The 25,188-nt window shown below is 48.9% G+C and overlaps 2 protein-coding genes across 2 annotated transcripts in view; one reads left to right on the forward strand and one right to left on the reverse strand.

Annotated features, from left to right (window-relative positions):
• The window catches only part of LOC142916493 (uncharacterized), a 29,359-nt gene extending 23,319 nt beyond the window's left edge, over window positions 1-6,040 (reverse strand). Inside the window, exon 1 of the mRNA XM_076061623.1 lies at window positions 6,031-6,040. Within this exon, the coding sequence (XP_075917738.1) occupies window positions 6,031-6,040 (10 nt within the window). The remainder of the gene's footprint in view (window positions 1-6,030) is intronic.
• A 1,541-nt stretch (window positions 6,041-7,581) lies between these two features.
• LOC142916499 (protein LSM14 homolog A-like) lies at window positions 7,582-20,165 on the forward strand. Its single transcript, XM_076061629.1, has 7 exons — window positions 7,582-7,756; window positions 9,318-9,525; window positions 12,391-12,543; window positions 13,260-13,406; window positions 14,862-14,967; window positions 16,172-16,415; window positions 19,509-20,165. The coding sequence occupies exons 1-6, from the start codon at window positions 7,598-7,600 to the stop codon at window positions 16,377-16,379; spliced, it is 981 nt and encodes a 326-aa protein (XP_075917744.1). The 5' UTR covers window positions 7,582-7,597; the 3' UTR covers window positions 16,380-16,415; window positions 19,509-20,165.
• The last annotated feature ends 5,023 nt before the right edge of the window (window positions 20,166-25,188 follow it).

The raw sequence follows: 25,188 nt of genomic DNA on the forward strand, positions 1-25,188 counted from the left end.
GGATATCCAAATCCTAGCAGCTGATAAAGGCCGCACTACTGTACTGATGTCACGAGCCGATTATGATAATAAAATTAGAAATTTACTAGAGGAAAGTACCTACATTAAAATTAAACGAGATCCAACTAATACTTTAGAACGTAAGACCACTGCAATAATTGCAAATTCATTAATCCCTAAAAATGAGCAATACCTAATTAAGCCAAGGGCCTCAAAACCACCTAGACTCTATGGGCTACCAAAGATTCATAAAATCGGCATCCCATTACGACCCATAGTCAGTACAATTGGCTCTGCCACATATCAATTAGCAAAATATATAACCAAACAAATACAGCCCTACATCGGTAAGACATCTTCATTCATAAAAAAATTCAGAACATCTTGTGAATGTGATTAAAGACATTAAACTTACTCCTGATGATATTCTGGTAAGCTTTGATGTGATTTCTCTATTCACTAAGGTTCCAGTGGACGAATCGCTTAAATTACTTGATACACTAGTAAAGAATACCGGTTTACAAAAAGATATTCCGAAACTTGCTGGCCATTGCTTAAATAACACTTACTTCTTATGGAGAGGGGATTTCTTTAAACAAAAGGAAGGAGCAGCAATGGGTTCTCCTTTATCCCCTGCTATAGCAAATTTGTACATGGAAAACTTTGAAATAAGAGCACTTGCCTCGAGCACATTAAAACCATCCTTTTGGTTTAGGTATGTGGATGACACTTTGGTTGTCTGGCCACATGGTAAAGATACACTTAATGATTTTCTAAATCATCTCAATGCACAAAACCCGGCCATCCAGTTCACCATGGAAATGGAGGTGAATAATACACTCCCATTCCTAGATATTTTGCTTGGACATGGCCTAAACGGTAAAATAACACACAGCGTTTACAGAAAGCAAACGCACACTGATGCCTATCTGAATGCAGAATCACATCATCATCCAGCTCAAAAATCCTCTCTTATTAAGACGCTCGTGCATCGGGCGAAAACAGTGTCAGATGGTGAGAGTCTAGTGAGAGAGATTAAACACGTTAAAGACGCACTACGACAGAATGGCTACAATAATGCTCAAATTAACAGAGCACTGAATGCCAAATCACGATCGCAAAGCAATACTACTGAAAGCGACCAGATTGTTAAAACAATAAAAATTCCATATATCTCAGGAGTAACTGACAAATTAGCCCGCGTTTTGCAAAAGCAAAACATTACAGTAAGATTTGGTACAGTACACAAAATTCAAAAACTAGTATCTTGCACTAAAGACGCATTACCTAAACTATCAACAGAAGGTGTATATCGGATTAATTGTTCATGTGGCAGCTGCTACATTGGGCAGACGGGACGTAACATCAGCGTAAGACTAAAAGAACATCAGAGAAATATTAAATTATCTCAAACACAACTGTCGGCAGTGGCAGAACATGCTTGTCAACAAGGACACTCAATTGATTTTGACAATGTTGCAGTGGTGTGTAAAACTAATTATTACTGGCAAAGACTAATTAGAGAATCCATTGAAATTGAGAGGAACAAGAATAACTTTAGTCGCTCTGACAGCTACCGGCTCAGTGCGGCCTGGAAGCGTATTATTAAATAATACACATTACATTTTGATTTAAAGAATTACTAATCTACAACTCATTACTAATCATAACCAATGACTGATTACTAATCGATTATATAATAACATTACCCCCCCCCTCCGCCTCTAATCACTGCACCTGATGAGTTAAGTGATGACGTCACTCTTCTGCTCTATATAAAACCGGGAGCAAGCGAGGGCTTTACCATTCTGGCGAATTGCCCGATGATGCTGGAAGTATTTACCAGCGAAACGTCGTACTCAAACTGTAAATGTGGATTAACTCTTCAACACACCGGTGGGCTGAAGTAGTGAATTATTTGTCTTTTGTCAACGTGACACTTTTCTTTGCTGATTGGCCGTGTCGGGTGGTGGAGGGTTACGACACATTTATAAATAAACGCGATCTAACCCAAAAACCTTTATTATGAATAATATTGGTCGCGAAAGCCTACGTGTTAAACTGAGGTTTGGACATGTTTGTTTTGTTGTAGTACGGAGTTAAACTGATGGCCTTAATCTAAGTTTTTGTGGTTGTTGTTTGACTTGCATCCCACTGGGATTTTTTGCACACAGCGTTGGTGTACGGCTACTTTTTTCAGGAATATTTTGCTGTTTTTTTCATGGATTTTCTGTTTGCACAGTCACATAGTCACTTTAAGATGTTTTTCTTGTTCGTGTTTTTGTTTTTTTTGTTTGTTGTGGTTGCACCCGATTCAAGAGCCGAATCGCTCACAGGGCTAAAATAAACTGAAAACTGAACTGGGCCTTCAAACCGTCACGGAGAGACGTGGGTGGAGGAGGGGCGGGGTTTGAAGGGGGCGTGGTGGAAGGAGGCGGGGCGGGGTGGAAGAGGGCGGGGCGGTGCAAGGGGGCGGGGTGTAAGGGGGCGGGGTGGGGGTGTAAGGGGCGGGGTGGACGGGGGGCAGGGTGGGCGGGGTGGGGAAATGCCCCTCGGTTTAAAAAAACGCCGCGTATTTCTATTGGTCGAGAGGCATGCACGTGACCCGCTTTATATTTCATGCAGTTCACATTCCTGGTTCTTTCGGTAAAGTCACGTAGATAGAAAATAAAAATTAAATAAAAAATGACTAAAATGAAACACAAAGCAAAAAACCCACGACGTTGAGCGGAAGAGAAACAAATCCCCCTCCCCCCACAATCCCGCCCACTTGGCGCTACCCAGAGTGCATTGCAGTGCCAGTGGCGTGTCCGTGAACACGTGGGGGATACGCCGTGAGTTGTTGCCATCATCATCAACACCATCATCATCATCAACAACACCACCATCATCATCAACATCACCATCATCATCAACACCATCCTCATCAACACCATCAACATCATCAACACCACCATCATCAACAACAACACCATCATCATCATAAACACCACCATCATTAACACCATCATCAACAACACCACCACCATCATCATCAACACCATCATCATCATCAACATCACCATCATCAACACCATCATCATCAACACCATCATCATCATCAACATCATCAACACCACCATCATCATCAACATCACCATCATCATCAACACCATCATCATCAACACCATCATCATCAACATCATCAACACCACCATCATCATCAACATCACCATCAACAACAACACCATCATCATAAACACCACCATCATTAACACCATCATCACCATCATCAACAACACCACCATCATCATCAACACCATCAACATCACCATCAACAACAACACCATCATCATAAACACCACCATCATCATCAACACCACCATCATCAACACCACCATCAACACCACCACCATCAACACCACCATCAACACCACCACCATCAACAAGACCATCATCATCAACACCACCAACATCATCAACACCATCAACAACACCACCACCATCAACACCACCACCATCAACACCACCATCAACAACACCACCATCATCACCATCATCAACACCACCACCAACACCATCATCATCATCGTCGTCGTCTCACGATCCGGGCCAAGTTCCCCCCTCCTCCTGCCCGGCCCCACCAAGGCGGCCCCACCAGCCCCTCTCGTCGCCCGTAGCCAGAGCCGGCGACCATGGCCACTTGGGCGGCCTGCATGGGCGTCAGGATGAGCTTGCTCTCCATGGCGGGCATCCGCTACGAGGGCATCCTCTGTGACATCAACACGGACGACTCCACCGTCGTCTTGGCGAAAGGTTACGCACTGGGGGGTGGGGGTGGGTGGTTCACGGGATGACTGTGGACACCGCGAAGCTGCGGGTTAGGGGTTTAATGAAGCCGCTTGAGTCGTCCTAACAGGCGACTCGCTCGGGCAGCAGCAGCAGCAGGAGGAGGAGGAGGCCTTGGGACTGGGGAAAGTTTGCCAGGAGGAGGTGAACGTGTCGGCGACGTTGTCGCCTTCTGGACAGATTGGTGTGGGTGTCGTGGGGTCAATGTGTGGGGGGGGTATTAAAGAGGGGTTTGACCCTTTTCAGGGCAATCAAACAGGAGGTGTTAAGATGCTCAAACGACAAATAAGATAGTCTTTGGTTTTTTTCGGTAAAGTCACGTAGGTGAAAAAAATCAATAAAATAAATGAAAAGAAATAAATGAAATCATGATTGTATTGGATTGCTGTATGTACTTTTGCGTTTTCAATTAACCTGGATTTGTAAGAGAGTCCTTAATCTCAGTGGGAATTGCCCAGAAATGTTTAAAATAACAGCCATTGATACGTCACGTGGGGGTCAGACATTTGTGACGATGTGTGACGAGGGGCGGTGGGGAGTTGAGAAATGTGACGTCACATCAAAATTCGCAACTTTAAATATAGACAACACGTTCTACTTATCTTGGTTATTTCGGTAAAGTCACGTAGAATGGAAATAAAATAATAAAAATAAAGCAATAACATTTAATTTTCAATAAAATTTTATTATGTTTTATTATTTACTTTATTTGATTTTTTAATAAAATGTTATTTTATTATGTTTTATTTTATTTCCATTCTACGTGACTTTACCGAAAGAACCAATAAGATGGATCCCTGCAGTCACGAAAGCTTTAAATCAAAACGTTCTACTTAATTAAATAGACTTTTTAATAAATGTTTTCACCTACAACATCAGAGTGCAGCGCCACATTAAATACGCGCTACAATGATAATAGTTTAAAGAGATTTGAAGCATGTTTTATATTTTTTTTTGGGGGGGGGGTGGCAAAAATCGTCCAAAATCGCGCGACGTCATTTATGGCCGGCGCCTCTAGCTGTACTGGGGCAAAGTTCTTCAACTCGTCACCCGCTTAATCACGAATGTTCTGAGGTTGTTGTTCTTGCTGGTTCTGGGTCGCAGTGGTTTCAAGTATTTTTCAACGAAGGTTATTGGGTGCACAGCCGTTTCAATACGGGCACACATTGTTTCGTCCATCTGTTTGCGTTTCTCCCTTGGCAACGGGACCTCGTTGGCTAAACGTTGATGTTTATAAGGGCAGGGGGTGACCAATAAGGGTTTGAATCGATCTGTAACAATCTAGGGGCACTGATAAGGGGTTGACAGCTATGCCAACACGAACGCGCGATTAACCCCGTTGACCTGAAAAAGTTCGTGGTTTCGGTGCGTGCGCGTGTTCAAGTTTCAAGTTTCATTTATTAGGTATACCCCTGTGAGCCATGCGGCTCTTAAGTCGGGTGCAACCGCAACAAACAACATTTGAACACAGAACATCTTAAAGCGACAACGCGTAACAGAAACATTCTGGAATAAACCAGCAAATATTCCACACAAAAAAAACTTATTAAAACGCTGTGTGCAAAAATCAAGTGTTGAAGCCGGGTCGGTAGTCACAGGGCAATGAGACGCGGCTGGTCATAGACGGCGCGTGACCCGGCCAAAGAGCCCGGCGGTGCCACATAAGGGGCCGTCCATAAATGACGTCACGTGATTCTGAACGATTTTTTTGACCCCCCCCGCCCTCAAATATGACGTCACAAAGCTCTGCCCCCTCCCCCCTCACCCCCCCCCCCCCCCGCAAAAAAAAAACACGCTTCAAATCGCTTTAAACTATTGTTGTCATTGTAGTGCGTATTTAATGTGCCGCTGCACTCTGATCTTGTAGGAGAAAACATTAAAAAGTCTAATTAAGTGGAACGTGTTGTCTATATTTAAAGTTGCGCATTTTGATGTGACGTCACATTTATCAAACTCCCCCCCCCCCCCCAGTCGTCACACATCGTCACAAATGTCTGACCCCCCCCCCCCCCAGGTGCGTGACGTCATTTCTGGACGGCCCCAAAACAGTTAATTTGGAAATGTTCCAGATTCATTTTTGCCTTCATTCACAGATTTGGGCCAACGGCACCTGTCGGGATTAAATTGGCACAATGGAGAACTTCTTCTTTGCGACGGTGATGATAGCGATTTGTGATGTTGATACCCATAAACATTCAATACCTGCAGGCATATGGCTAATGGATGACAGGCTATTGGTTTTAATACAGCTAAGACGTAATAAAATAAAATACATATAAAATAAATTTCATTTATATTTTATTTAAATAAAAATAAAATAAATTTCATTTTGAGTTTATGTTTTATTTTTATTATTTTATTATTTCCCTTCTATGTGACTTTACCGAAAGAAACCAGAATATTTAATACAGCTTGTTGCAGGAAATAAATGAATCTCAATTTTTGGCTTGCAGAGTTGAGAAATGTGTGCAGCTCGAAACCCCGCGAGCTAGATTTGATTCCTGGCTACAGACAACGTCGTCGGTGGTGGCTTTGTATCCCAACACATTCTGGGCTTCGCGTAGGTAGACTGCCTTCAAGTGAAGTTACCTGGTGCGGTGTGTAAGTGAAAAAGATGATTAAATCAGCACTGGGGAGAATGAAGGTAGCTGAACCAGCTAGAAACTATTTTAAAGAATTGTTTAGGTTGCGGGTAAGGCCCACTTACTATATCGCTCTTTCAGAAGCGACCTGCCCACAAATGGTAGGTAGCGCAACGAAGTGGCTTAGCGCGTGGGAACGTTTAGCCGCCAAATACTCTAAACGGATTCACAGATTTGGGCCAACGGCACCTGTCGGGATTAAATTGGCACAATGGAGAACTTCTTCTTTGCGACAGTGATGATAGGGATTTGTGATGTTGATACCCATAAACATTCAATACCTGCAGGCATATGGCTTATGGATGATGGGCTATTGGTTTTAATACAGCTAAGACATAATAAAATAAAATACATATAAAATAAATTTCATTTTAATTTTATTTAAATAAAAATAAAATACATTTCATTTTTATTTTATTATGTTTTATTTTTATTATTTCCCTTTTACGTGACTTTACCGAAAGAAACAAGAATATTTAATATAGCTTGTTACAGGAAATAAATGAATCTCAATTTTTGGCTTGCATGGCTTGCAGAGTTGAGAAATGTGTGCAGCTCGGAACCCCGCGAGCTAGATTTGATTCCTGGCTACAGACAACGTCGTCGGTGGTGGCCTTGTATCCCAACACATTCTGGTTTTCGCGTAGGTAGACTGCCTTCAAGTGAAGTTACCTGGTGTGGTGTGTAAGTAAAAAAGATGATTAAATCAGCACTGGGGAGGATGAAGGTAGCTGAACCAGCTAGAAACTATTTTAAAGAATTGTTTAAGTTGCGGGTAAGGCCCACTTACTATATCGCTCTTTCAGAAGCGACCTGCCCACAAATGGTAGGTAACGCAACGAAGTGGCTTATCGAAGGACCTGGAGGGGGGGGGGGATCCGCTCGACCCATGGGAAGAGAAAACCTCGCTGACTCCAAATATACAGCAGGTGTTGTCAGGGTTGGGATGAAACGCATGACCTTCGATATATACCAGGCGAGGTAGTTAACGTCTCACCACAGTGGCGCCCAAAACCCACAACCACGCACCTGCTCCGACCTGCATAGGTGCTCTCGACCGTAACAACGCTTGACCAAACGGGTACGTGGAGGTCTGTACCGGCGGCGGGCGTCTTTGTGCGCGCGCAATGCGCTTGCGCGGGACGGAGGGGCGCCCCGCCGACCGTCCCATTGCCCCTCGCGAGGAGGTCTTCGAACACATCGTCTTTCGCATCAGCGAGATCAAGGACTTGACCCCGTGCGAGTACATGCTGTCCGCTCTGCACCACGACGTGGCCATGGTGCAGGTGAGAGGTGCAGCCGCTCTTTACCATTAAACTCTTTATTTATTGTACCATGTGAGGCCCACCGAGCTACTTAACTCTCTTTTCAGAAGCGACCCGGCCACAAATGATTTGCTCAACGAAGCGGTTTATCGCGTGGACATTTCCAGCAGCCAAATACTCCAAATGCACGTCGGTTCTAAAACGTGGAGGTAGAAACTGGATGACCCAGAGAAATCCACGTGACCACGGGGGAGGACGTTGAAAACTCCAAAAATATGCAGGCGTCGGGGGTCTGGATCAAACCCCACGACCTATTGTACTCCAGGCGAGGTAGTTAACATCTTGCCACTGCAGCGGTGCCATGGTTTAGGGGAGCGGTGGCACAGTGGTTGATGCGCTGCACCACAAACCCGCCTACGACCCACCGGGGTTTGATTCCCACTTACGGCCAACGCCAGGTGACGATTATCTGAAACGGTCCCGGGCTTTTCCTCAGGTCTATCCAATGAGCACCTGGTGCGATGTATAAACATCGCCACTGGGGAGAAGGCGGTCGGGCGTGGTGCTGGCTTCCCCACCTCCTCCGTGTGCTTTGCCGGCCTCGTAGTTGCTCGCACTGCACTTGCCCCGAACGTCCGTTAAGCCTTTAAGGGACATCTTTGGCAACATGTTGACAAAATGTGGAAAAAAAAGTCAACGCTGATCGGCCGCATTTCGGGCAAATTTTCCCTTCACGGCACTGGAATCGAGGAAGCCAGAGATGGTGGAGAATACGAGGTTGGAGACTGCACTTCACACTCGGGGGGCTTGATGAAAGTTGCATTTGAGAGTTACAATAGTTAGCTAACAGTGGTAGCTGTGGATGGTTTTTACAGGTTGAGGAGGAGGAGATGGAAGAGGCTACCAAGATCCGAGCCTGGGTGCCAGCGTGCCAGTGGCTGAATTGCACAACCCTTGGCACCTGATTGGCTCTCGGGTGATGACATCGCAATTATCCCTCCTCCTAAGACCGAAACGGGAGAATCTCTCATGGTAGCCTGATGGCTTACAGAGGTTCTCTGTAAGCCATCTGGCTACCATGAGAGATTCGTTCATGAGGCTATCCACATATACAAACACAGAGACAATTTCAACCGAGAGGAAGGAATTCTGGCTTAGCAATCATTGGAAGGATTTGATAAACCATTCCGGGTCTTAATTGATTGTTCACGCTTACGGTGGCTTTCAGACCGCATCCATCATTTTCGTCTCCCCCCTCCTCTTTTCCGAACATAGATGGACTCGTCCATCTGAATAACTGCCAAATCGCTCTCCGTGGTGCTAACGTTAAAAAAAAACCCGCCACTTTTTAAAAAAAAATGTCTTGCTGTGGTTTTTACACCTGATGATGATTGCTTGTCTTGCAGTCGAAACGTCGTGAGAATTTTAAAGTTTTATATTTTTATTATTTTATTGTTTCCCTTCTACGTGGTGGTGACTTTACCGAAAGAACCAAGAAGGTGCATAAGAAGTTTGACATGCGTACGTCGTCCGTCGTGATTTGTTCTAATCGCTGCCTAACCCACCCTCACCCCCCGTCCAGTCCTCGCCGGGCACCCCGGGGGGGGCCGCCGCTCGCTGCCACACGTGCGGTATCGGAGCGGCGGCGAGCTGCCACTCCGCGCCGGGCACGCCGACCGGACCCCCCCGCGGTGCCACGGGCGGCCACCCGGGCCACGCGCGGCACGACGCCTGGGCCACAGCGGTCGGGCACCGTCCCTTCGTGCAGCCTGCGTACGGAGGAGCTGCGGGTACGGGAGGGGGGGGGTGCGGTGTGCGGTAAACATCGGCACTGCAGGGCTGCACCTTTGCCCTCTTAATGCCATGTGGTTTCCGTTGCCCAGTGGCCTTGCCTCGGGTCGTTTTCGCCTTTTGCTCGTTTAGAGGCAACTGCGTGATTTCAATGCGATCTTAATTGAACGCAGTTGAGTTGCAGCTATCTTCATGGAATTATTTCCGTAAGCGCATGCAGGAAAATAAAAGGCTCTGTGTATAACAGCTCGATGATGATGATAATGCGTAGTGCATGCGGACGAGCATTTTTGTTTTTACTTTGCGCTTGATGGTGATACCCAGTGATTGTATTTTAAATTGTCGCCTTTTCAAAATAACCCGTCATTTAAAGCGTTATTATTTGGTGCCCTGTCAATGAACTGCTCGGCGAAGGCCGCGCTGTCTTGTCATGCGGGGTGGGGTGGTTATTTCACCTGCCACGCTTCACTTGTGCGGTTGTGGTGAATGGGAAGGTGGGGAGCCAGCCACCGATTTGGATATAATTCGCTCGTGATGTGGCTGAGAATCGAGTTATTTTTTGCGTTGTTGGGTTCGTAGTTGTGCGAGAGCCACTCTTCTACCACGAGATAATACAAATGTGGTGCTAAATGGGTTTTGTTGTTTGCAATAACGGCGTTTATCAAGAAAGCCGCTTTATTCAACGATCATTTGTGGTAAAGTGGCTTCTGAAAAAGTGCAAATATAGCTCGGTGTCTTGCCTGATAAAAAATAAAAACGTTTTAAAATTACCCCTCTTCCACAACTTAACCCAATTAAGATTTGCACCAACAAAATTTAATTGCGGCTTCAAGGTCCTGCACGATGCATTTCTCCATGGCGATGATGAACGAAGACTTTCTTTTTTAAAATCTGTGGTTTTGTGAGAAACGAGGTTGCCAGAGGCAACTTGCTATATTGATCTCAACGAGGTGCTATCGTGGTGCTGAGGTTGTGGCCACCCTGTTCACTGGCTGGGTATTGAGAGAAGAGAGGATTTCTGATCGGATCTCCACCTGCATCTTTTACCAAACACCTGATGCCCGATTTTGTAATGTCCAATGAGACGTCGTACGGAAATATGATTGTTTTTTGGGGTTTTTTTCAACATTCTGGTTTGCCAAAACCACATAAATTGGTGTGGTGCTCCAGGTGACAAATTTGATTTGTTGGGTGGCAGATGGTGTAGCAGAACATTGGGCATTGTAGAGCAGTACCCCAATTTACATTGGTGATGCGTTCCTGAAATGTGCGACGTAAATTTAAGCAATTTTTTCCCAAAATACCGTACATCAATGTATTTTGTTATCGAAAGCACAGTACATGTCGTCATGCGCGTGACACCACAGGGTAGTTTACAGGGTAGGTGAAGCAAGAGGCGATGGGGATACGAGAAAGGATCGATGCTGTCACCGACGTAAATTGTGTTAGCGGTGTTCATAATAAAGCGACGACGTGAAAGGGGTGTGAGTTGTAAATTGATATTACTGTGTTACCCCACGATCGTCTCGCCCAGTGGTTCTTAACCCAGGGGTGCACGCACCCCTTGGGGGTTGCAAGATCCCCTTTCTGGGGATTTCTTTCGAAGGTATATCATCGAAATACAGATTGGGCGCGGGCGCGCGGGCCGAGTGCAACCGCTTTGTTTCATCAAACCCCTTACGTCTGTTGACGTTGCACGTTGTTTGTGAACGATTGGGAACCAAAGGGGTTGCAAGGCTGCGGCAAAGGTTACAACAGCCACCGACTTTAACGGAAGCGTCGTGAATCCTCGTGCCGCCCGTGTTGGTGCAGCCGAGGCCTCCCTCTGCAGGCGGGAGGACGAGTTGTGAAGTCTGCCGTGGCTTGTGGACAAGAGCCCCGGTGACCCTCGTTCCACCGTCTCGTTTATTAATGTTAACACCCCCCCAATGTAATGCTGCCCGACCCATAAAAGTTGCGCGCAAACGCCCCTAACGACAAACGTGTGCTAATATTTTTATATTTTAAACCCGTGCGAAATCATCATTTTTGACAAAATATATGAATGGTGGTGCTATGGCAATTCTAGATTTAAAGCTTTCGTGACTGCTAGGATCCATACTCTTTGGTTCTATTGGGTAAAGTCACGTAGGTAAAAAATAAAATAACAAAAATCACGACGTTTCGGCCACAACACAAGCGGCCTTCCTCAGGTGAAGGGACGAGACTGTCTGGAGGACAGCGCTGTCTTCCAGACAGTCTCGTCCCTTCACCTGAGGAAGGCCGCTTGTGTTGTGGCCGAAACCTCGTGATTTTTGTTATTTTATTTTTTACCTACGTGGCTATGGCAATTGGTTGCATCAAGAGCAAATGAAAGCGGAGTTTCCTTTTCGAAAATGTTGGAGACGCAAACGGGGTGGTCGGCAAACGCTGCGCTTGGCCGCTGAGTGATCTGTGCGGTTTTGACGGCCTCGCTCGAAGCGACGTAAAAATGGCACGCTCGGATACGCTGGGATTTGTGTGCGGTGAGCCCCTCTGCCTGGTGACAACACAAACGTGTGACCTGCAGTCGTGAGGAACGATAGGGGGGGAGGGGTGGTGGTGGTAATTATGATGATGACACTGACACCACGATGGGTGATGGAGGGCTATGGCACTTGTGTCTTGCCCACACAGCTGTTGTAGAACGCCCCCCCCCGCCCCATAATACCAACAGCCGCCTTTCGCCACTAAGTGACGGTGACGTCACCACGGCGCCCGTGCCAGATGAAGTGTCGCCGGTCGTTGCCGGGAGGCACCGGGAGGGTCCCACGTGGCCCCCCCCCGACGGGTTGACGAACCGAGACGACCGGTGGGTGCGCGCCGGCTGTGCCCATCGCCCACAGGTGCGGCAGCGCCCACGGCCGGCGCGGCCGCTGCGCGTGTCAACGCCGCGCCGCAGCAGCCGGCGAGGAAGAGCGGCACGGTGGAGCGGGGGGTGCAGACGGCGCCCCGGCGGCGGCGGCGGTGGCGGAGGGCCCCCGTGAAGCAGATTGCAGGTACGGCTACGGGTGGTGTGGGTGGTGTTCGCCCTCCCCACCCGCCACCCCCCCATGCCGTCATTCATCTTTTCATAAAATTTGTAAGTTCGTTTTGAAGCAACGTGTCCCAATTTACAGTCGGCGTCTCGTACCGACGGAGACTAATTAATGCGTTTGCGTATTGAAGGCTCGCCGTGCACAGCTTCTGTGGACGCATTCGTCGTGGGGCTTTGTAAATCGCGGTGGGAAGGCAAAAACCCCTTGCCGCTTTTATCACTGACGTTGCCTCAAAGGCGACGCGGTGCATTAGCCTGGACTATGGCAATGGCTTTTTGAACATGTGCAGAGGGCGGAGAGAATAACAGATTCTTGGCCGCTGGTGCCGACCTGAATACCGGGCAGCCGGTGCGCTATTTTTTTATGGTCGTGAATATTTACCCAGGAAACCTGGGTCGAAAGTAAGAGACTCACATTTGTCCATGAGGGTACAGCAAAAGTTTTTTTTTCTTTGCAGCAGGGTGTACTCATTGATGCATTATTCCAATGGAGAAAGTTTGCAGGAAATGTTTCACATTTGGGGAGAACATGCAAACTTCCAAGTATACAGCAGGGGGTCGGGATAGAACCCACGAGCTCTTGCGTACCAGGCTAGGTAGTTAACATCTCACCACCGCCACCACCGCGGCGTTGGTGGATCACAAACCGAGCTGCCGTTTATTTTTCTCTCCCCGCAGGCTCGAGCCGCCATGGGCGCCCCCAGAAGGCACAGGCCCTGAACCTGGGCGATGAGTTTCAGGCGGAGTTTGACTTTGAGAGCAGCAACGCGCAGCTGGACCGCGAGGAGCTGGACAAGGAGTTCCAGGACAACAAGGCCAAGCAAGGTGAAGGTGGTGGACCTTTTTTTTTAAAGGAGCACTTTGAGGGACCCGGTTTCACACCACCACCACCACTCCTGTGGGATATCTCCTTTTAGAATCAGAATATTTATTTGTCCACTGGGGGATTTCGATGCGCTACAAAGGTTTTTTTGTCCACAGATGTTCAGTAGGGGCGGGTCAGAATGTAACAACATACAATACAAAAACACGATGGGAGTGCACAGTCTATAGGTCAAGTGAACATATCACTTGAAAAAATAAAAATCAACTAATCTTGTCTTACCAGGTAACGATCACTGAGCTAATCGCTTTTTCAGAAGCGACCAGGTCACAAATGATAGCTCAACGAAGTAGCTTATGTGGACATTTATATTAGGCCCTTTTTTTCATACGAGTTAGAGTAATCATGAGGAATGATAACTTGAGAAACTCTCTGCATTTGACAGCCTTTAGTAAGCTTGGCTGTCACTGCACTTGTGGGTGAGGGCCTCGCATCACTCTGGTCAGGTGTGGGTTGCAGAAAGAGTGGAGCTTGGACAATGTACAGCATGGATGTGCAGTGCAACAGTGGATTTGTCTTACACCACCTCTCTTGTCCCAACAAATTTTTAGGCGGCTGTGGGGGGGGGGGCTCCCTTGCCTCATGGGATTGACCCAAATCCTGACCATTGTATATTTGGAGTTTGCAAGCGTCTCTCTCCCCGTGGTAGTGTGGATTTTTCTCTGGGTCGGTTTAACATGTAGGCTTTTGCGACCAATATCCATGATAGATTTTTTTTTGGGTTGGATCACGATCTAACCCAAAAAAACCTGTTTTCTCTGAGTCATCCGGTTTTTCCCTCCACATTTTAGAATCAACGTGCGCTTGTTGGAGTTTACCTGCTATAAATTTTCATGTAATAAGCCACTTCGTTGAGCTATCATTTGTGGCCAGGTCTCTTCTGAAAAAAGAGCCATATAGCTTGATGGGCCTGAAATATAATGCAAAGTTTATGGTCGTATTGTTTTAGCCCTGACTCGCATTGGTGAATGGTTGTATTTTAACAAATGGTAAAAAAATTTGGAGACTCCCCTGTACTTAATGTTGTTCCCTTTAGGACCATGATGCACTTTTGACAATTTTTGTTCACGAGGAGCAATCTCCACGAGCGTCCATCACGGTGGCCTGTTGCCACTGCTGCCACTGCGTCTTCTGTTGAAAAGTTTGGTTCAACAAATCTGTACCGTCGCCCCCCTCTAGTGGCTCACCTCAGCCATCGCCATGAGGGAGACAAAGGTGGCCGGGCATGGTGCTAGGCCCACCCATGCCTTCGTGTGCCGTGCCGGCCTCGGGGTGCCACTCACTAAGAGCACTTGCCCTGATAGTCTGAAGCGAAACGGGGTTGGGATCTTTGTCTTTAATTGTCCAGGCCATCCCTTAATTAGTTTCTGACATTGACGTCTCCCTTTGTGCTGCAGACAAGCAGAGGGGTCCCAGCAGCAGGAGCTCTGCCGTGTTTCCTGACAAATGCTTCTACGACAAAACAAGATGCTTCTTTGACAACATTTCCATAGATGGCGCAAGGTAATGGCGTTTCTGCCATCTGTGATTTTTAATTGGGTCTCCTTGCTCATCGCGGGGTTGATGGTCTCGGACGGGCAGTGGTGGCGGCACACCTTTTTTATATACAGCGCCTGGAGGAGGCAACGGGTTGGTGGTTCACAATCTTCTGCCATGTGCACTGACTTGCCAGGAGGTAGCAGTACAGCAAGTTGATTCATCTCCATCTGTACGGAGATGGGGTTGCTGTTCCCCCCCCCCTTCACTCTCCCACCTTTGCACGTGTGGGTTTTCTTTGGTTTCGTCCCTCGTGTAATAAAAACTCACAAATGGAGTTGGCCTAACCATCCCAATATAGGATGACAGATCTCGGGCAATTGTTGGTGCCGTTGCTGGCTGCCTTCTCACTTGTATGCGGTTGACTACGCCTCCTGAATATCTGGAAACTTTGGGGCGTTGCAAATGTGTGACGTTAACTTTAATTACTCTGCGCAGAAAATGCACGCCACGTGAATTGCGGTGTTGCGCTTGATTCGGGAAAAAATCCTAGCTCGAAAGTAAGAGGAAGAACCGTGTAATTATTTGACTGGGCATGAGGCGAACATTTCTCTAAAACGCAGGATGGTGTGGAACCGTGCAGGGAACCTCTAATGTAGGGTTTAACGTTCACTCGAGCAATTCTGTAGTACCGTGATCTGTCGTCATCCACAGGCCACTCTTCAACATGCTGTGGGGTGAGCCACTGCTCGGAGCGTCAGACAAAGTCGTTGTCGCATAACAACAAAACTATTCGCGGTGCAAATCTAGTGGCTGCTCTGATTTATAATACTGCGGGCGCATTAACCGTAGGGATGTACGCCTGCTGCTTGGCAGGGAACGTTCAAAGAATCCCGTGACATGTTTTACAAGTGGCAGGCATTTTTCGTGTGCCGGCGTAAAAACTGCGATATTTGCCAAAATGAAAATGAGTGACTTACTGTCGCCCTTCTGCCAGTAGTAGTGGCACGAGCAAGAAGTTGTAGCGCTGCGTCTTTATCTCCTCCCTCCCCTCCACCTCCAATACCAACACGCGCCATTCACTACTCGGTGAAGGTACACGTGGAATCTCGAAGGCTCGCTGACAGGAGGTCATGGGACAGACCTCAAGTGGCCATGGATAGACTGAGATGACTGGCAAGATGCACCAGCTGTGCTCACAACCCCAGCCCCCCCCCTTCCATCTTGTAAGGAACTGCCGCATGACGTTGGCGGAGGAGCAGCGCTTGAACATGCAGACGTTCGGGGTGAACCTCCCGGCCGCGCGTGCTCGCCGCTTCTGGCACAGCTGGGGCCACGCGTCCTGGCTCAACCGCCGGACCCTGTGGGGTGGGGACGGGCGGCCGGGCATGCCCAAAGCAGGGCTGCGGTCTCCTCTGCCGGCCAAGGTGCAGGCCTAGACAGATGATGATGATGAGGATGAGGAGCACATGCAGGTAAGGGCAGCTCCCGCTCCTGCACTCCCGTTAAGCTGCAAAACAATATCGAGAATCTGCTCGTGCCTCCCTGAGGAAGTCACGTGACTTGTGTGGCCATCCCTGCTGAATCCCTTACCCTCTGCCCCCAAAATCCCCCCCCCCCTGTGAAAATACCCTGCTCCGTGGAGGATGATAAAGAGACCCTTTTAAGGTATTGTCTCTGATCCCATTTTTCCATTTGTCTCCTCTACCCCTTTCTATTCCTCTTCCCATTCATTACGTCCTTGACTCTACTCGCCTTCTCGTGGTTGTAGCCATGGGTACACTTCTAGATTTAAAGCTTTCGTGACTGCAAGGATCCATACTCTTTGGTTCTATTCAGTAAAGTCACGTAGGTAAAAAATAAAACAACAAAAATCACGACGTTTTGGCCACAACACAAGCGGCCTTCATTGGGTGAAGGGATCAGGCTGTCTCGAGGACAGCGCTGGAGTGACTTTACCGAATAGAACCAAAGAGTATGGGTACACTACCGCATTTGCTCACGTAATATAATTTGCGTATTATATCGGGAACAACTTCTCAATCATCATTTATATAAAATCTTAAACATGACTAGATCTGACCTGCTGGAGGGCTACATGTGTAGTGGCCTTATTGACGTCGGAGACTGTTTACTTGAGGCAACACGTATTTATTACAGATACTTCTGTTACAGTTGCGAGTCTTATACTTGAAGAGGTAACGGCCTCTTCACCCGTACTTTATAGAGGGAAACGTTCCCCGAGCTTTAGCCCACGCTAGCTCCCTGGTTCCCTCTATCCTGTTCCTCTCCCGGGAGGCTATCTGACCTGGCCCAGCTTCGGCGCAGGTCCCGATCACCAGCCACACGAGTTCGGCCCTCAGAGGGACATCGGCCCTCGCGGCTCCGGTGTCGCACCCTGGCTTGCTTTGCCCGGCCCTCAGAAGGTCAGCAAATCAAAGGAGTTCCAGGGTCTGGCTAGTCAATCTTCGTTCTTCACTGGCTCTTCATCTTGCTTGAGTTGAACTGCCTCTCAGCTCCCCGGGTCCCACCTTTTATACTGTCTCTCACTGAGGGGCGGGGCTGGGAGTGATCACAGCATCCCCCACAGCCCCCCAGGGTGGTGACCGTAGCGGACGTGTTTGTGGCCACCGTTATACAACCGCGTGTCACCCTCCCGTAACACCTCTACACATGTTTGGAAGATCAAGAGGTACAAGAATGGTTATGGCCAAGATTGGTACAGGTTTTCTTCAAGTGTCAGAATGTCCTCTTGACGATTCTATTTGGATGCCACGGTGGCTAGGAGATGTTAACTCACTTTGCCTGGTATGCAGCAGGAGGTCTGGGGTTCCATCCCAACCCCGACGCCTGCTGCATATTTGGAGTTTGCAAGTTCTCCCCGTGGTCATGTGGATTTTTCTCCGGGTCCTCTGTTTTTTTTTTCCCTCCCACGTTTTTAAAAGCATGCGTTTTAGAGTATTTTGCTGCTATAAATGTCTACACGATAAGCCACTTCGTTGAGCTATCCATTTGTGGTGGCTGTCTCGGCCTCACTACGCTGCGTTGCATCACTATCCGAGTAGTAAACCTTCAGAGCCAGGGTGACCATCCGACTCCAACGTATTTAACGAATAGAACGACATAAAACTCATGGGAAAACACAGCACAAAATAGAGCATCTGTTAATACTTGCAATATCAATATAATTAATTAACACTGCAGCATCATAACATTGTCTTGGACAACATGAATCTCAATCATAGGTCCTGGATGGACCAGGCACCTACATTAGCACTGAATAGCTCTACAACAAGAGAATAAGCTACTATGTTCAATAAGGTCACTTTGTGTAATCACCATACTGCAGCCCAAATGTACAGCGCTGCTGCACATAACACTGAACTGTAGACGAGATACATCTTCATCCTTGCTCTCAAGAATGCATTAAAGTTACATGGGCACAAGTCTGGCTCGACTTATCTAATTACAAACAACTATCCACAATAATGCAAGTGGCAGGCTTCATTGTTAACCAGGCCTCCATATTTATCGTAACAATTTAACAGCATTATAAAGGCATTTACAGCATTATAACGGCAATCCTAACATAACACGAGTCCCAGTAATTATAAGAACACGAAGGGGTTTGGTGGCCAGCAGCACGCCCTGCCGCCTTTATCTCCCCAGTGACGATGTTGACACCCAAGCAGTTACTCGTTTGGTGGCCGCGAGCGGGAATCGAACTCGGGTCGCCGGGTTCGTAGCGCAGCGTAGCGCTAACCACTACACTGCAATGCGTTACGCTTCCACATGCGAGGGTCACGTGACAGATTTGACGCCACAGCTCACTTGCCGTGCAAAAAAAATATGCATTATTGAGCTCCCTGCCCCCCCCCCCCTAAAAAAAAAAGTGTATTTTTTATCATTTTTGCGTGGTGTACAGTCTGGTAAGTACCCACATGGCCAATTTCCAGTTGGTTGCAAGTCGGGAAGTACGCTAAACATTTTGAACAGGCACACATTCACAACTTTGCCTTTTATATATATGGAGATAAACGAACTTGCAGACAATGATTCTTAAATTCCCACAATGAGCAGATGCTCCCGTCTTCGCTGAGATGCTAATTGTGCCTCCATTTTGTACTCTTTGTAATGACTGACACCCCTGCCTTGCCTCGTCGCTTCGAGACCCTTAACGCGTCACTTCCAGGTCACGTGACCAAACTCGACACCATCATATCAGGAAGTTCCTGTGTAAACACAGCCCCATATCTGCCGTGGGGCAGAACAGTGGCCATGTCTCTCCGGAAAGAGCGCTGCATAGCTCCGTGGGCCTTACCTGGTAAAATACAAATGTAGAGTAGTTTCTTTCAAATGGAGTTGGTTGGCAACGCTCTCGTGCCCAATTTTAGAGATTGACGAAGGGAATTGGATGGTTTGGAGAGGCACCTTGTCACCAAATCTTGGCCTAAATCGGGACCACGCAAACCAAATTCTCCAAATGAGAATGGAGCCCTTTGTGGGGTCGACGATGATCTGTTGGTTTTGCTTCTTGATGTCGGCAATGCTTGCTTTTGTTGTTGCAGGTTGCAGAGAACTTCCTCCCAGAGTGTACATATATTGGGGGTTTGCTTGATTTAAAAAGTTAAAATTTGTTGGGTCTGAAAAAACGTTACGTAGAGGGGTAGTGCAAGGACTGTATGTTGGTTGTGTTAATTGATATGCGATTCTTTTAATGTCTATGGTGTGTAAATAAGATACACACCTCGTTTAGTTGAACACTTTACACATTTATAATTGTAAGTATAGTTTTCAACTTTAGTCTAATGGGTGTGGTAAAACATTTCTGTAAAGTCGGACTTAACTTTAAAGCTTTAATTGTCTCCTAAAATTGGTTATTTTGTGCGACCGGTCTTAAGCTGTAATGAGCATGGACATGACAATTTAATTGAGTTGTGTTTGTATTTCACAAGGCAGCATTAAATGTTGCGGAATTTATATCGGTGCATTCGCTGTGGTGAAATGGCCGGCAAATAATTAAGTTGGCCAACTGTTAGCTTTACAACATTGCTTCGTTGAATTTTTACTGCATTGCTTTAGATTCCTGTAAACTTTGTCCGTAATGTAGTACAATGCATGGCTTTAACAGGATCGGGGATGGTGGGAGGGGGGGGGGGTTGCTGTATTTGAAAAAAGTAAAGTGCATTTCAATAAATTGAGGCATCTGTTCCAGCTTGAGGGCCGATTTTGAAAATTGAATCTGTGCTTGGTATGTTATGCAGCGTGGTGTGGCAGCCCAGCCACAGCCTGCCAAGGTGCCACCTCGGCCGGCTGGGCAATCTAGGTGAGGCCGGGGGCTCTGCACGAGACTAGGCCTCACCACGGTACTCTGAGTAAGAAGTTAACTGCAATAGAGTCGGTATATACTACTGTTGAGTCGGTAGATACTGCTGCAGAGTAGATGCTACTTTAGAGTAATTAAATACTGTTATAGAGTAAGCAGACACTGCTATAGTCAGCTGATAATACTATTGTCAATAGATATGACTATCGATTCCATAGATACTGTGGTGCCACAGCAACGGAGCAACTCCGCCGGCGCCACCATCCCCTCGCACCCCTCCACACGAACGTACACACACTCCCACTAAACACACACACACACTCACGTAGGGTCTCGAAGGGGGGTGCCTGGCCCACGGGCTTTCATCCGAAGGGCCCCTAGCAGGGATGTCCCCCGGTTTCCCGTTGCCAGGAGATTGGCTGACCCCCCCCCCCCCAGGCCGGATTACACGGCGGCCCCCCCTAAAATCAGCTTTAAAAAGTCGCAGGGGCGCATAGAGCTTTGAGCTTTACAGGCTGGCCGCAATGAAGCACACGCAACACGGGAGATGGGGCCTCGAGGGCAGAACACTCCGCTGGCAGCGCAGACGTGGAGGTGGGAGGGAAGTTCCTAGCCACGCCGCGGGGTGGGGAGGACCGGGTGGGGAGGAGGGGGTGGGGAGGAGGGGTGCGTAGACAATGGGTCAAGGCGCAATGGAAAGTCACGCTCCAGGTAAGGGCGGGGACATCGGTTTAAAATCGATAGGTAGGCGCTCGATTGGTCTGCGCAGGATAACACCACGTGACCCTGGATCTTCGGATTCCCAGGGCGTCAAAGGGAGGGAGGTGAAAAAGCGTTCAGGTGGTTCTCCTCCAGCCGTCCAGCCACCCCAGTCTGACTCCCGGCCGCTCGCGGCGTCCGAGGGACGCTGGCGAGCACTGCTACGACTCGACCCCAGGCGGAGACCTCTTGGATCATCGTCCCTCCGACTCCCGCAGCTTCCGTGCGACACCGTGAGTGCGTCTGCGAGTTGAGAAGTAGAGTGTGGGGGGTACACCCAGGGATTGAATAGGGATAGGCTACACGCTGCTCGTGGAATATTTACTACAGGGCCGCACAGGGTTTTCTTTAGACGCGTCATTAATAAACTTCAGTTCAGAAGATCGGTGTGGTGCGATTTCTGTGTGCGCGTGTGGGCGAACTTCGGCGTGGTGTCTGTGATTTTTGAGTGGAGCGACTGCGTGCGGGGGGCGGGGTGCGTGAGAGAGCGAGCGCAGGGCTGCAGAGTGTTGGCACGGGGTTGGTGTGTGAGGTGCGCATCTGTAGTGAATTCGAATTAGGTGCACACAACTTCTTGGGAGGCAACACTTTTTATTAATGAACACAACAGTTAACTCTTACATTACGCATAGGGTGGTGACCACCGACTTACTCTAGCTAACACACACTTCTCAGATACCCTAGGGAGGTACAGCCTCCTGTCTTGGCGGGACTTACACGTCTACCGCTATCCTAGAGTCCTCCGGCTGGGACCTACACATGGATCTCTTGGCGTCTTCACGATGCATCTTCATTCTTGATACGGGCAGCCTCGAATCTCGTGAGGAGGCTGCTTATATGGGCCTCGGCGTGCCCCGGCTCCGTCCTGGCCACGCCTCCCTTCGAAGAACCCTCTCGAAGCCTCCCCCCCCCCCCTGCTGTCCACATGCCCCCCGAGGTGCCCCCTAGGCCCCCGGCCCCCACTGGGGTCCAGTCACGTGTCCAGCCTTGGTCACAGAGAGGGCCACGACCTCACACCACCCTCGTGGCCTCCCGAGTCCAGAACCGGCCCTGACGTCATTCCCGCCTCCAGCCGGGATGACGTCATGTGTGTGTGTAGACCGGCGTGGTAGTGACGCTCCCCCGCATAGTGACGTCACACGTGTGCGTGTGTACGCAGTAGTGATGCTACCATCACTACACATCTATTACCGTCTATACGACCGCCACTGGTTACACGGGGTATCGCGCGGTGTGTGTGTGTGTGTAGAAGACGCGCATCTGTAGCGCAGCGTGAGTGATTAAGGTGGGGTTCGGGGTGCGCTAAATCCACTCCACTGCCGTGCGCGTAGATCGCCATCTCTACGACCCGCTACGGTTTACGCGAGGGTTTCGCGTGGTGTGTGAGACGCGCGTCTGCAGCGCCGTGCGAGTGATTTGAGCGCGGTGCGCGTGAGGCACTCCGTGTACTGCAGCACACGGAGCGGCCGTGCTCGCGTTAACGGTGAGGCGTGCCCCATAGCCTGGTCCCAGCCATTCCTTTCCCGCTTGCATTAGCACCTGTGCACAGCGGATTAAGGCTTATCCACGGTGGGGGGGGGGGGGGGGTGTGCATATTTGTAGTGCTCGATTTCACTCGGCCAACTTTTGTCTTTCTTCGAACACCGCTTGCTTTATTTACAACTCTCCACATGCCCTCAATATTTCACAGTATCCATGTCGCCACGGCTCGCTCGCCACCTTTATCTCTCCACTCCCCACGATTACTGCGCTTACTCCACCGCTAACTTCTTCGTCTCCGCTATCACCGTCACGATGCTCTCTCCACTGCTAACTACTTTGCCTCTGCTCTCCGCTATCACCGTCACGATGCTCTCTCCACTGCTAACTACTTTGCCTCTGCTCTCCGCTATCACCGTCACTATGTTCACTCCACTGCAAACTGCTTCGTCTCTGTTTACCGCTATCACCGTCACTATGCTCTCTCCACTGCTAACTGCTTCGTCTCTGTTCAGCTCTGCTATCGCTATGCTCTCCACTCCTGGCTGCTTCTCTTCTTCAGCTCCGCTATCGCTACGCTCTCTCCACTCCTGGCTGCTTCTCTTCAGCTCCGCTATCGCTACGCTGTTTCCAAGCTCCGTCTCCAACTCTGTCTCTCCAACTCTGTCCCTCCAACTCTGTCGCCAAGTTCTCCACCCTTCAATTCCCCGCTGCTGACTCCAAGCTCTCCAACTTCAACAACTTCGCTCCAATTTCCGACTCCCCAATTTATCCCCGCTCTCATTACTCCCCAATTAATTAGTCCGTGCCCCAACGACGCTCCGCGTCGTTCGCACCTGTTTCTCACCCAGACCGTTAGGCGCCACTCTAGCCTTAACAACAGCTCCAGACAATCACAGCCATCCTTGGCTCTCCCAGCTTAATTGCCCTAACATAACCTGCACTGTATTTGCCTTCGCTACAGGCTGACCCAACATAACCCGTACTGTCTGTGTTATCATGTAATCACGCTGTTTGCACTACACACCTTCCTGCTCCACTACATATTCATACAGCCGCCAGTTATTTTCAGTTAGCATTGCGGGCACGCGGATTAGGCCTTAATCCCAGGAGGTGCGCGCGTGTTACTGACAACAGCAGCCGATTTCTTTGTTTAGCGCTCGGCGTGCGCGGGAGAATGCCGGCGGTGGTGAGCCGGCCGTGTAGAGATGTCCCTCGGAGCTGGTGCGGGGGGGGGGCGATCACTCGATCGGTGGGGGCCCGGCGAGAGGTGGCCAACGAGGAGGAGGAGGGGGGAGTTGAGGGGGTGGACGTCACGCCCTGCCTGCTCACGGGGAGTGGGGAGGTGGGCGTCCACCCCCACAAATGATGCTGTGCCAACTCCCTTCACCGTGGGCGTCAATCGACAAGCCACGCAGCCCCCCCTGGCTCGCCAGGAGATGACGACATGGCAACGAGGCGTGGACTCCACCTGTTGCCTCTCCACAGGGAGGCAAATCCCCATCACCTCCCCGATGTTGCACCGCACACTCGGCTTTAGGGTGTGAAAGAAGTTTCGACGTAACATGGGGGACTAACAGACGACCCGTAGACTCATAGACTCACCCATGGGTGTCTGTTGTGTGTGGGTGTCTGTTGTGTGTGGGTGTCTGTTGTGTGTGGGTGTCTGTTGTGTGTGGGTGTCTGTTGTGAGTTTATGGGTGAATCTATAAGTCTACGGGTCGTCTGTGAGTCCCCCATGTTACATTGAATCTTCTTTCACACCCTACACGCGTAAATATACACATGTAAATAAAATGGTCCGCACCTAGAGAAAAAAATGTTTATTGCCAAAATAATCCTGCGGACCCACCCGAAGTGAGACTTGGGCTGGAGGGCCCACCGTGGGCTCCCTGGATGCGCTGAATGGAGCTCTCCTGCACGTCTCACTTCATTTTGATTCATTCTTGCTCCAAAGGTATCATTGCCTTGTGACGGACGCCTTTTAAGGGCGTACGAAAGGCGTGCCTGTTGTGTAGATCAGGAAGCCGATTCACTGGACGTCACCTTGCGGGTGCCCCTTTCTCTGACGCGGGGCCACACGCCATGCGTTGCCGTGACGTCGATAACAAACGGCGTGAAATAATGGAAAACAACAGCAAAGGTGGCAAACAAAATAAACGTTCTGATATTATTTTAATGTGACCATCACTAAAGGATTCGTGTACGACGGTGTTTTACCTTACTTGTTGGCTGTGTCGGGTGGTGGCGGGTTTAACGACATTTAGATATTTACGCGATCTAACCCACACACCTCTGTTATGGATGAACTGCATCGTTTTGCAAGTCGTCAGAGTGGACGAAACGTTTGCAGCTTGACGTTAATTGCAAGACAATTCACACAGGGTGACTGTAGCAGTGTGACACAGGGTGACTGTAGCTGTGTGTCACACACAAGGTGACTGTAGCTGTGTCACACAGGGTGACTGTAGCAGTGTGACACACAGGGTGACTGTAGCTGTGTGTCACGTGACTGTAGCTGTGTGTCACACAGGGTGACTGTAGCTGTGTGTCACGTGACTGTAGCTGTGTCACACACAAGTTGACTGTAGCTGTGTCACACAGGGTGACTGTAGCTGTGTGTCACGTGACTGTAGCTGTGTGACACACAGTGTGACTGTAGCTGTGTGTCACACAGGGTGACT

Source organism: Petromyzon marinus, unplaced genomic scaffold, assembly GCF_048934315.1.
Source record: "Petromyzon marinus isolate PM22_M1 ecotype Great Lakes invasive population unplaced genomic scaffold, UKy_Petmar_22M1.pri1.0 PM_G_Scaffold_39, whole genome shotgun sequence".
NCBI lineage: Eukaryota > Metazoa > Chordata > Hyperoartia > Petromyzontiformes > Petromyzontidae > Petromyzon > Petromyzon marinus.